The sequence below is a fragment of the Drosophila navojoa genome, chromosome X (assembly GCF_054131105.1).
Source record: "Drosophila navojoa isolate 15081-1374.11 chromosome X, UAZ_NAV_1.0, whole genome shotgun sequence".
NCBI lineage: Eukaryota > Metazoa > Arthropoda > Insecta > Diptera > Drosophilidae > Drosophila > Drosophila navojoa.
Genome location: NC_142895.1, coordinates 9,502,602 through 9,515,510, shown reverse-complemented (window position 1 = coordinate 9,515,510; position 12,909 = coordinate 9,502,602). Strand labels below are relative to the sequence as shown.

Genomic DNA, 12,909 nt, shown 5'->3' with positions numbered 1-12,909 from the left:
TATACACAATAGGTTTAAGCGGTTGTGCAGGTTCGAAAAAGTGTGTGTTAACAATCAGATAATAAAATAAGCGACTTTTCTAGTCGCAGATGTCCGACTAGCTAATACCCTGCGCCCACATATGTACATAGATATAGGATACATATACATACATCGCATATTTGATCTTCAAGACCTTAAGACATACAGATTAGGAATATGTACATATCTTACATATTTCCTTCACATCAGGATTATAAACAGATTAAGAAAATATATATATATATATATAAATGGAGGTATATATCAGATACCATATCATAACGGTTAATGAATGCGCCAATTTCAATGGGCGCAGGGCTTTTACATACATCACTTAAAATAAATCGATTTGAATAAAGTATATTCCCTTCCTTAACCATTTGCTCAATTGAGTCTTATGAAAAATCATGCACGACTTTTCTGTCAGTTTTCCGTTTCCCCCGCCCCCATTCAGATCAAATGCATACGTAACATTAGAAATTTTGTTTGTGGTATTGTTTCTTTTCGTCGGAAATAGCCAATTTTCCGATAGTTGAACAAACCAAAACGAGCAGAGCAAAAACAATAAGAAGAAGAAATAGTTACAGATACAGTTGAATATGTCAAGACATAGAATTGCCACCATGTCTACAGCTGAGGGCACATCTCTCCGTAATGCAGAGAGCATACGAAAATTCACCAACTCCATGGATCCGCGCTTGGACCAGCTGGTTGTGTACAGCTCCGTGCTGGAGCATTTGCTGCAACAGAAGCGCCACTTTGAGCAGGAGCGCGACATGGAGCAGCTGCGGCTCGAGCGATTCAGGTGCGAGGGTGCCAAGGATAATCGCATTCGCGTGCAAATGCAGGTGGTGAAAAAGGTGCAGAGCATGCTCCCGAACCTTGTCTTCAAGCTGCGCAACGAGTACGACAAATTCGAGCGCTTTCTGCATAGAGAGAAGGGACTCCGATACATAAATCTTCCTCTTTATGACAAAGGTCTGCAGTTACTGATTTTGTGCAAGAATAATCTGGAGGAAACTTTATAGACATGGTCGCACTCCCGTTTTCGCATACTCCCACGCAAACTCACTCCCCACTGCACGCACACATGGCCAATAATTGGGTTGCCCCAACTCACAACCAACCAGTAGATGTCCCAATGTATTTCAATCCAATCGATTCGGCGAACCCATGTAGGGGCTTACCTGCTTGAGATGATTCTTCAATATAGTGCCCTCCGGTTCGGGCAAGGGAGGTATCTCATCGTAGCCACCCGTTGGTGGTGTCAGCTTGGTAGAATCCAAATCCACAACCCATATGTCATCGGGCAGCCTGCAAGTTAAGGGATGACTATATTCGTTCTGGACACCGGATACTATAGAAGCAATACTCTTAGAGGGTCCTAGAACTACCAGACATTGCCGGGCACTAACATATCTTACCAGGCAGTGCCGGGCACTTCCAGACTCTAATTATATTGGACACTACAAGGCACTACCGGGTACTATCAGGCAAGGATCGACTGTCACTACTTGAATAGCTACGCTTTACCAGACATTACCTGGCACTACCAAGTACCATCAGCTATAGCGACAGCAATCGGGCACTATATCTGGCACTACCAAGCACTTACCTGAAATTCTTTTTATAGATCAGAAAGGAGGCTGGCACACCGATGACAAAGGGCGTGGGCGCGAGCAACAGCTGCTCGGCACAGCTGAGGCATGTGGGCAGCAACGGTATGACTGGGAACATGTACTCCAATGGGTATAGCATTGTTACGAACGCCATTACCGACATGGAGAGTGCATTATAGTCGCGCGATTGGAAGAGCACCTTATTCTCCAGCATTATCAGTGTCCACACCTTCAGGCAGGTCTCCACGCCCAGCAATTCCAATGGCAAGTGCAACGGAAAGTCAACGAGCGAAAAGCGCGTGTGATCCGGCAATGCAAAAAGCAACGGTTCGTGTACAGTGGGCGACAGCACCTCCACCTACAAGGAGATAAGAAAACACATGAATTAATAGCAAGCCCAATAGATAATTGTAGTGACTATTGTTAAACACGTAGTGAGTGCTCTGTAAACAGATATTTTATGTCAAAAATAGAGAAACGACCACATTTCAGTCGACTTGCGTATTGAATAGCTCAAAGGTATAGATCTAGTAAAAATAGATCTAGCTAGAGGCTTTAAGGACTACAATCAGACAGTTCTATTGTTTCTCTATCTATCTATCTATCTATCTATCTATCTATCTATCTATCTCTATCTCTATCTATATCTCTTGTTCTATCGACCTCAATCATCCGAACATTGATATTTACCTCGACACGCGTAGAGCCTGGCACCGGCACCGGCGTAGAGAGTAAACGTAATATCCACGTCTCGATCTCCCGCACATCGTGCAGCACAATGGAGGGTGTCGCCTCGCTGACGTGCCCCGTCAGCACCGTCCACACATTGTCCCGATTGAGTTTCTGTGAGGCGCCCACACGCTTCGGCGACGACGACTCGTTGCAGGCGTCGATGAGCTTCTTCAGAATGAAGAGGCACTCGCGAAAGGTGGTGAAGAATGGATGATGTGATATGATGCAGAGGGATGTTAGCGATTGATTGCGCAGTTTGGTGCGCTTACGTGACGCCCGTGGCGATGGTGAATGACTGCCGCCCGATTCCGAGTCTGCCGATGGCGCCATCAGGCCCAGTTTGGGCACTGAGGAGGCTGGATGATGATGCGAATGTAGGCGCAACTGGTCAGAGTCGCGGCGCGAGGTCAGTTCACGATCCGAATCACTGGGCGCTACGTTACTTCTGTAGTCGCTAGAAGTAGTTAAGAGGCCGTAACTATTATGGAAGTGGTTTGAAAATCGGTTAGATCATAAAAGCCAAAAGCGTATATATAGCCAACCAGCATTAGCAGCAGCACCCCGCCGCCTGTCTGCCTGCGCTGCGCACACACTTGCCTGCTAAACGCCGAGTCGGAGCTGCGCTCCATGCTCTTCCGCCACGACTCTCGCCGGAAGGCGGATGAGCGCCGGCCACGCCCACCGCCACCAGCACCACCACCAGCGCCAGCACCATGCCCACCCCCAGCACCATTGCCAGCCGCACCGCCACGCTCAGCGCCCGCCCCCGAGCAAGGTCGCTCGATGGGCCTGTAGAAATTGACGCAGATCCCGTAGCGCGTCTTGCCCGAATCCTTGTCCGTCAGCGCAAACACAAACGAGGTCATGTCCCGTATGGCGGAGCCAGTGCGTCTTGGTCCCACGCTGGTGCAGCCTTCCGGCTGGCAAAAGTACACCATGTCCAGTGGCAGCGGAAAATCCGCATGATCCGACGGCGGATAGCGACGCAGCAAGTCGGGCACCTAAACAGCAGACAGAGAATAGATCAGATTACTCTAGTGGGAGTGGAAACTAGTTATAGATGCCCTACATTGCGCTCAAGCTGTGAACTGGATTTATTTCATATATGTAGAGCTGATTTGTAGGATATAAGCTATTCAAGGACCAGGTCTATAGGTCTTAGAGTCTTTAAAATATGACCGGTAAGCATAAGCTACATATTTTAATGATAATAGTAACAGTTGAATCTCTGATTAAAATTTAGAAATACGAGAGAAGGACTAAGGGACTTATAAAATAATTATTTATACTTATAAGAAATTGAAATTATCGGAGCGAATTTCTTTCAAGGCTATAATCGAGCCTCGCTATTTCGTAGCCCGCCTAATCGAAAATCGCCAAAAATTCTATCCCCTTGAAAGAAATTCGCTCCGATAATTTCAATTTATGTGTAAATTGAAAAAAGAAAAAATAAAAATGTTTCCCTTGCCACTTCGAACTATCGGGATTCTACTGTATATATAAATTTCTTTAGTATTTCTTACGATAGTCTATATAAACAAAAGATATATACAAAATTTAATTTAATTTAATTTAATTTGTTTAATTTGTTTATGAAAATCTGCAAATCAAATTTCGTATGCGTAGCGCTGAAAGCTCTGAGAGATTTGAGCCACGGGCTAGGTAATTGGCTTCAATAAAAATAAAAGCACAATATTTGCTTTGGGCACACACACACACACACACACACACACACACACACACACATCAAATTAGTCTGCGCCAGGTATTGCTCAGTTCTCTACTTTTGATTTTGATAAAGTGCGCAACATAGAGACGCTATCGATGGCTGCAGCGTTACGTGAACATTATGATATTCAAATGAGTGTTGAGGGTATAATAAGTCATAAATTATGCACCCTTGAGAGCAGCTAGATATGTATGTATGTATGTATGTATAATCAACAGACTCACCTGCACCGGCGGCGCCTTGCTGCCCTGCATGCCCTTGGGCATTGGCGGCGTTGTGTGGGCACCCACAATGGCCATGTAGTCGACGAGGCGCGGGCATAATGAGGCGCGCTGTTGATCCGACATTTTGGGTATACTCACTACGCACTACCCTCGCTCGCTGGGATTCTGGAAGTACGAAAGAAGTCACAAGATGAAATCAAAGATAAACAACATGAGCAATTAGTGTGTTTGTGTGTGTGTGTGTGTGTGTGTGTGTGGGTGGGTGGCTGGAGGGGGGTGGGGAGCAGAGTAGGCAAGGCCGTAATCCATTAGCCACAACGCGTAATCAAGTTAAGCTACACACAAGGCTGCCTTACACTAAGCCGTAAATTCAATTTACCGCTCAACGCAAGCGCATGTTAGCAATTAGGGCTTAAAGGCAGGCTCTCTGTGCCGTTGCAACATGTCCTTGGGTGTGTAAATGCTGGTCGGGGTCGGGCAGCTGAGGAGTTTTCATAGAAAATATAATGAAATTAAGTTGCCTCAAATGAAAACTTGCGGAATAAACAAGTGAACTTGGTTTACAAATTGTATGAGATATGCATATGATATGAAGTATTTTGATACACCTATATTAAACATATTTAAAATTCTACATATCAATTAGCATATTATCAAATTTTAATAGTCTTTAATCTCGGAATAAACAAGTGAACTTGGTTAGCCAAAAATATCCTCGAGCTGCGAATTTACAAATTTCTTGTATGAGCTATGCATATGATATGAGATACTTTGGATAGACCTATTTTAAAAGTCGTAGGAATTTAAAAATCTACATATCAATTAGCATATTAACAATTATCAATCAAAATTTTCCTTAATCTCTGTCAATCCCTAATCTCTGCCAATACTGACAAATAGGGACATACCTGAAGATCAAAATGGTTCGTGCCAAGTCAATCTAAAGGAGAACTCAAGACCTCAAAGATGCAGACCCGAGCACAACAGATATAGAGCAGGCACTACGTGCTCCCGACTCTCGAAACATTTGACTAACGGTACATCACGCATTCTTATCTACCTTAACTGTAAGAAATAGCTACTTGTATCATTTTTATTACTATCATAAAGATCATCATTATCTATTTGATATCCACTGTCATTATCTTTATATCTCTCGCTACTATCATTATCATCAATATCATAAGCTCGACTATGTTTGTCATTATATTTGTATTTATCAATATATCTATCTTTCATCAGTACTATCCCAATGATAATTTTGATAAGCATGAGCATCTTCAATATTATATCATCCACATTTTCATTATCTTACTCATTAGAATTATCACTTCTATCATCATTATTATTATTCTTATTGCCATTAAGCACTCGCTGCTTCACTCGGCCAGATAATCCGCCCATTAAACTGTAAAACAAATTGCTCAGCCATAAAGTCCATATTCCGAAAACTTATCCGTAAAATCCATCCATTCACTTAAACTGTTTGAAGTTTTAAGTGCATCAGATGGGAAGCTTTCAATTAAATCTCTTATAATTGCAATGCAAAAGCCAGCGAAGGCGCGAAATTGAAAACCGACGGCTTGACATTTCCCCCCAATTACTGCATCGGTTGATGGGATTTTCCTTAATAACGCAATGCAAGACGATACTTAAATTGTACTAAACGAGAGAACGAGAGTGAGAGAGAGTGAGAGAGAGAGAGAGGAAGACTGTGGAATGTAGCAGGGAGATAAATGTGCGTCAATCGGGTTTCTAGGAAAATAGAAAACGGAAAACTTTGACGCGCAAAAGCCTAGGCAAAGCCAAAGGAAATTTGCTTCTTTCTGATTGCTCAGAGCCCGCACAAGTTTGACCTATTGCATTTGCTAAATCTTCAAGTGGGCGTAGTTGGGCGTTGCCTGAAAGTTGGCCTGAGCAAAGGGCAGTGCAGTTGCGTGGATTCCGCCGCGGCTTTATCGAAACCCAAACAGAACTCAGCCAGGGGAAGACTTTCCAGTTGATTTTTTGTATTGTTCATCAATCAATCCATCCATAAATCCAACGACCTGTGCAGCCAGGTCAAATCAATCAGTCTCCCAGGACCAAGCATATCAAGTCAGTGGCCTGCTAATGACCTTGCCTCATAGAGCTCAGGATGGCTCAGGCTAAAGCTAAGGCCAAAGCCAAAGGCCGAGAGCACAAAATAAAATAAATAAAATTCTACAGCGCAAATTGCAAATTGGCAATCGCATTGACGTCAGTCCCCGCCGAATGGCTAACAGATGGAGCCCTGGTCCCGGCAAATGAGCAACGAGTAATGCGAAATTGAAAATTGAATGAAGAAAATGGGAATGGGAGTGAACAAAGCGAAGGCAGGCAGGCACAAGTTGTGGCATGCGAATGCAAATACAAATGCCGAGCTCAGCTCGAGAGTTATGTGACTTTGATGATTGGCACGGCAGAGAAATTCATTTGACATGATTGGCATTCCAGTCAGTAACAAAGGGAGATGCACTGCGGAACAGAGATAGAGTAAGGAAGAAGAGAGAGAGAGAGAGTGGGAGAGTGGAAGAGATGTGGGGAGAGCGTAACGTGCATGTGCCAGAGAATGAGACCTTGAGAAACTCTTGACTAGCTTAGCACAGTCTCAAGGACAGCTCATGCCACATTGCGTAAAACCTTACGAGCTAAGGTAAAGTCAAAGCTAAATCGCTCAACTACAGTATACCCTATAAAACATATATAGATCCATATATGAAATAAATGAGAACTTGCTCATGCCCCACAGAATCAGTGAAATATACAAATATTATAATATAAAGAGAGATACTCAGATAATATGCTAAGAGAAGAGAGAAGCTTAAGCTAAGAGAGAAGGGTGAATATGAAATCGGAAGCAAGAAGCATAAGTTATATAAAGACGAAAGAGAGAAAGAAGAGAGAAAGAGAAGAGAGACGCTTTAACAATATTGTATGAAAGGAGAGAAACTTATTCAATATGAAATTAAGAAGAGAGAAGCTGAAGCACAGGAAAAGTGAGAAGACTGAAGCTTAAGCAATAAGAAGAGAAAAGACATAAACTTTAGGCACATGAAATGAGAAAACAGAAGTTGAAGCAAAGCAGAACTAGAAGAGAGAAGCTGAAATAATATGGAAAGAAAAGAAAGAAACTTGACCTATGATGAAGGCAAACGAAATGCCAAAAACAAATTTTCAGAAATATGAAAATAGTAGAAAGAAGTTAAAGCAGCATAAAAACAAAAGAGAGAAGCTTAGGCCATAAGGAAAAAGAAGCGAGAAACTTGAGCCTTAGATTGCTGTAACTCTTCTCTCAATGATAAGGATATAGAGAGAATCGAGCAAAGTAATGGGGATTATCATACATTCCATCTCCTTTTATCGTAATGTTATTTATAGCTATGCATATCAACGCGTTACTTTGTGCCACACTGTTTATGTATGCTTCAACGGAGCGCAGATGCGAGCCCTGCGCCCCCTCTGCGCCGCTGGTCAACTTTATTATGCAGCATGTTTTATGCACTCTCAAGGATTATCGGCGCTAGGGGGCTAGGGGGCGACTAGGAGACTGAGAGCTGGCAAATGGGTGGCTGGGTGTTGTCGAGCTGAAGACTAACTGCGTGTTAGCCTTGCAGCTGACAATTTTCATTACTGCGCAAAGTTTTTATGCTCTGCAGCACAAGGCCAAACGGATGCGAACCTCGCTCGGTATGTGTGGGCGAACGGCGTCGCAATAAAACTAAGAAAACCGCAAATGTCGTGGCACATGTCATGGCTAATCATGTCAAGGCTGCAGTTTCTCTCTCACATTCTCTGGCAGTTGGCAAAGCCGTTGCAGCTGCAGCATTCCCAAATCCAGCATCGCATACCACTTGCCACATACAACATGCCGCATGCCACATGCCGCATGCCACATGCCACTCGCCAATTTTATCGTCAATTTTATTTAATGGACACAGACTCCACGTCTGACTGGAAGCTAAACGCCAACGCTTTCGAGTGCTGGCGTCATCAAGGACTCGCGCCAAGAATATTGCCAGCAACGCATTTCAATTGTTCAGCCCCTGCCCCTGTCCCCGTCCCTGTCCCTGCCCCAAGCCAAACGTTAAAAATAGCCAACAGCAAAACTGTCATTAACCAAATAAGAAAAATATAAAAAAACAAGAAAGAAAGCTCTAGTGGAGACTGCTCGACTACGAGATCCCCTGAACCCTACAAGCAACTGATATTTCAATAATAGTTAGCACACACACACGCACACGCACACACACACACGCATACAAACAAATACACGCACACACATACACATACAAACAAACACACGCGCACACACACACTCACATACATACATATACAGCCAATTGCGCTTGGGTTGCGCTGCAGTGTTGGCGATATTATCAGAAATTATTTGTGGAATAATTTAATTTCTAGACGTACGATCGTAATGAAACTTTCAGAACGTAATCATAATGTTAAAATGTATGTGTATACCGAAGCACAAGTCTCTAGTATTTGATATACGACTTTTACAAAGATGAGGGTGAGGGGGTGGATTTAGGGGTGGGGGGTAAATTTTAACAAAAAGCGAAATTGTATAAAATACATCTTTATATACATTTTAAATTTGGAGACTCTAGCTTGAAAGATGTAGGAGATATAATTTTTTAAGTGATCTTCGATAAGATTTTTTATCGATAAAAAAATATCGGAATGAGTTATCGTTTTTAAGTGATAAACTCGATCTGCGCGTGATATATACGGACATTTTAAAAAAAAGTTGAAGTCTCTAGCTCTTGTATCTTCTGAAATCGACGCGTTCATACATACGGACGGACGGACGGACGGACGGACGGACGGACGGACGGACGGACGGACGGACGGACGGACGGACGGACGGACGGACGGACAGACAGACGGACAGGGCCAAATCGACTCAGCTTGTCGCCCCGATCAAGAATATATATACTTTGTGGGGTCTGCCACGCCTCCTTCTGCCTGTTACATACTTTTAACAAAACCATTATACCCTGATTTCCCATTTTCAATGGGTTCAGGGTATAAAAAAAATAGAGAAAACACGCTCTTATGAAATCATCATCTTCATCTCACACAAACGAGCACAATGAGGATGGCACGATACGAAAGGAAACTCCCAACAGAGCCCACGCAATTGAAACATATTCGTTGAGGCAAAAGGGTTTCTCGATGATGTGGCCAATTAACCATTGTTAGATAAGTTTACCCTTTCCAACCCAACAACCAGATACTAGCAAGTAAAGCTAGGCAAATGGGAATGCACGACTTGCAAATGCCTGAGAACTTGAGGAAACTACAAGATATGCATCGTATAAACATTTAATGCAAATCGATATTTATCGATATACGTAAAGATATAACCAGATACTAGCAAGTAAAGCCAGGCAAATGGGAATGCACGACTTGCAAATGCCTGAGAACTTGAGGAAACTACAAGATATGCATCGTATAAACTTTTATTGCAAATCGATATTTATCGATATACGTAAAGATGTAAACCACCATACTCTAACCACCATACAACCAGATACTAGCAAGTAAAGCCAGGCTAATGGGAATGCACGACTTGCAAATGCCTGAGAACTTGAGGAAACTACAAGATATGCATCATATAAACATTTATCGCAAATCGATATTTATCGATATACGTAAAGATGTAAACCACCATACTCTAACCACCATACAACCAGATACTAGCAAGTAAAGCCAGGCAAATGGGAATACCCGACTTGCAAATGACTGAGAACCTAAGGGCACTACAAGATATGCATCGTATAAACATTTATTGCAAATCGATATTTATCGATATACGTAAAGATGTAAACCACCATACTCTAACCACCATACAACCAGATACTAGCAAGTAAAGCCAGGCAAATGGGAATGCACGACTTGCAAATGCCTGAGAACTTGAGGAAACTACAAGATATGCATCGTATAAACTTTTATTGCAAATCGATATTTATCGATATACGTAAAGATGTAAACCACCATACTCTAACCACCATACAACCAGATACTAGCAAGTAAAGCCAGGCAAATGGGAATACACGACTTGCAAATGACTGAGAACCTAAGGGCACTACAAGATATGCATCGTATAAACATTTATTGCAAATCGATATTTATCGATATACGTAAAGATGTAAACCACCATACTCTAACCACCATACAACCAGATACTAGCAAGTAAAGCCAGGCTAATGGGAATGCACGACTTGCAAATGCCTGAGAACTTGAGGAAACTACAAGATATGCATCATATAAACATTTATTGCAAATCGATATTTATCGATATACGTAAAGATGTAAACCACCATACTCTAACCACCATACAACCAGATACTAGCAAGTAAAGCCAGGCAAATGGGAATACACGACTTGCAAATGACTGAGAACCTAAGGGCACTACAAGATATGCATCGTATAAACATTTATTGCAAATCGATATTTATCGATATACGTAAAGATGTAAACCACCATACTCTAACCACCATACAACCAGATACTAGCAAGTAAAGCCAGGCTAATGGGAATGCACGACTTGCAAATGCCTGAGAACTTGAGGAAACTACAAGATATGCATCGTATAAACTTTTATTGCAAATCGATATTTATCGATATACGTAAAGATATAAATATTTGTAGCCACAAAAACGTATTTCATACTCCATCATACTCTAACTATTTTAGTGTCATATTAATTAGAACAAACTCTCAAGCCATGCCCATTAAATCCGCTCAAAGACTTGCGCCCTTTACATTGCTTAACTACAAGATATACATTGCTTAACTACAAGATATACATATATCGTATAACCTTTTATTATAAATCAATGTTTACCCATGTGAATATAAAAGGAAAATAATAATTATTTTTAGCTGCTAATTCCCATATCAAATTCCCATGCTCCAACTACTTTAGTGTTATATTACACACATTTTCAATGCAAGCCCATTTTTCTGTCCTCAGTCAATATAATGCCGGCCTAATCTGAGCCGTATTCATTTTCACATCATCAATATTAAATGCGTTGTCAAAAAAAATTCTCCCTTGAAACTTTTCACGAAATGTGGGTCGAACTAGTCAAATATTAATCCTGACCTAAATCAAGTCGAATTAAATTGCTTACAGTTAACTATGAGTAAGGGCTATACAAGGGCCACACATATGTTGAACTAAGTGAAACTCTAAATGGGTTTTCCCATGATTTCATGCATCAATAATAAGCAAGTAAGAGTATTTCAGTCGGTAGTGCTCGACCGTGCCCTGGGCACAGATGCTACGCCATTCCTTTAATGATTTCTTTAATATAACACACGTAAGCCCTCCGTTTTCTGAGAATTTTACTCGTGTGTACTTCATGGGGTCTGCCAGAACTCCTTCTAGTGGGCTGGCAAACAAGAAACCGAAAAGACAAAAGCATTATTAAAATGCTTTATAGAATTCTGTTTTTTCATTAAGCTTCTTTGAAGTCAAACCGTTTCCACATTCGAATCATATTAAAGATTCCCGGAAGCCAGTTCGCTTTAGGAATAAAACTTAATCGCATCATTAGCTAATGGAAGGAGAAAATTTAAAGATAGTCCGAAAAGTAAATGAAAAGTTTGCAAGCTTCTTAAAGTCTTTTAGGTACTTTTCCAATGGCCGCATTGCACAGAGCACAGTACTGAAACGAGAAAACCAACGGTAAAACAAGAAACAGGAAGAAGAAGAAGAAAACGATTGCAACAATAACGGCAATCTGACAAAAACATATTCTGACTGCCAGCGAAACGGAAATGACAAACAAGAAACTCAGGAAACCCAGGAAAAGCAGGCAAAGCAGGGAAAGCGGCAAAGGTAAGAAGAAGAATGGGCAACAGCAACAGAGAGAGAGAGAAAGAAAATACGGGAAATATGTCACAATAAGCTTGACAATAAAACTCAAATGCAAGCAACTGCGCATAAAGAAGATGACAAACTATAAGACGACAAATGAGGTAGATGGCAGAAATATCCTAACAAGTGATGAAAAGTTGAACTGAAAATTGGAAAAAGAAAAATATGTACTTAAGGCAACGAGGAAGATGTGGGTCAGATGAGTTACTTTAAGTTGTGTCACTTTAGCGATACGAATATCAATTCCTATAGGGTATTCTAGTTTGTCACCATACTGTGATTGAGATTATGATAGAAAAATGATAATTAACAAGAGCCTGGGTTAACTACTCAACTCTCTCTATAAGGGATATATCGTAAGGGAGATATGTCCCTCAATCTATTTCTTTTTGTATTAACCCTAATCCCTATTTCCCACTCGTTTAAAGAGTATACAAATTCGCTGCATTTCCATTTTCTACACTTTCTTTAGCTTTGTCCGTTCCTTTGTCCCTTTGTCCCTTTGTGCTTGTGTCTGTTTGTTCGCTTCGTGTTCGTTTCGTGGTCTCAGTGCAGCACAAAAGTATACAACGTTAAATCAGCTGCACGGCAAATCCTTTAAGAGCTGGACGAACTGCAACTCCGTGCTCCATACCCTGTTCCCCTCGCCACTTCCTCTGTATGTCT

General features: G+C 41.6%; 2 protein-coding genes across 9 annotated transcripts in view; one reads left to right on the top strand and one right to left on the bottom strand.

Moving 5' to 3' along the window:
- Positions 1-12,909, bottom strand: part of Rab3-GEF (Rab3 GDP-GTP exchange factor) — a 36,355-nt gene that overhangs the window by 21,970 nt on the left and 1,476 nt on the right. For 5 of the 8 annotated variants that reach the window (XM_089264092.1, XM_089264093.1, XM_089264094.1 and 2 more), the window contains exons 2-6: positions 4,326-4,490; positions 2,970-3,373; positions 2,331-2,850; positions 1,637-1,998; positions 1,209-1,335 (exon numbers count right to left, since the gene is read on the bottom strand). In XM_089264092.1, coding sequence (XP_089120218.1) covers positions 1,209-1,335; positions 1,637-1,998; positions 2,331-2,850; positions 2,970-3,373; positions 4,326-4,448 — 1,536 coding nt within the window. In that variant the 5' untranslated portion in view covers positions 4,449-4,490. The remainder of the gene's footprint in view (positions 1-1,208; positions 1,336-1,636; positions 1,999-2,330; positions 2,851-2,969; positions 3,374-4,325; positions 4,491-12,909) is intronic. The other 3 variants (XM_018109187.3, XM_018109188.3, XM_018109182.3) reach the window with 1 other exon arrangement.
- LOC108656870 (tubulin-specific chaperone A) lies at positions 409-2,131 on the top strand. The gene has a single exon (XM_018109202.3). It carries the CDS (start codon positions 621-623, stop codon positions 1,047-1,049), a length of 429 nt encoding a protein of 142 aa, XP_017964691.1. The 5' UTR covers positions 409-620; the 3' UTR covers positions 1,050-2,131.

Excerpts from the sequence above, each read along its gene's own strand:
- LOC108656870 (XM_018109202.3), top strand. The coding sequence starts at position 621 with ATGTCAAGACATAGAATTGCCACCATGTCTACAGCTGAGGGCACATCT.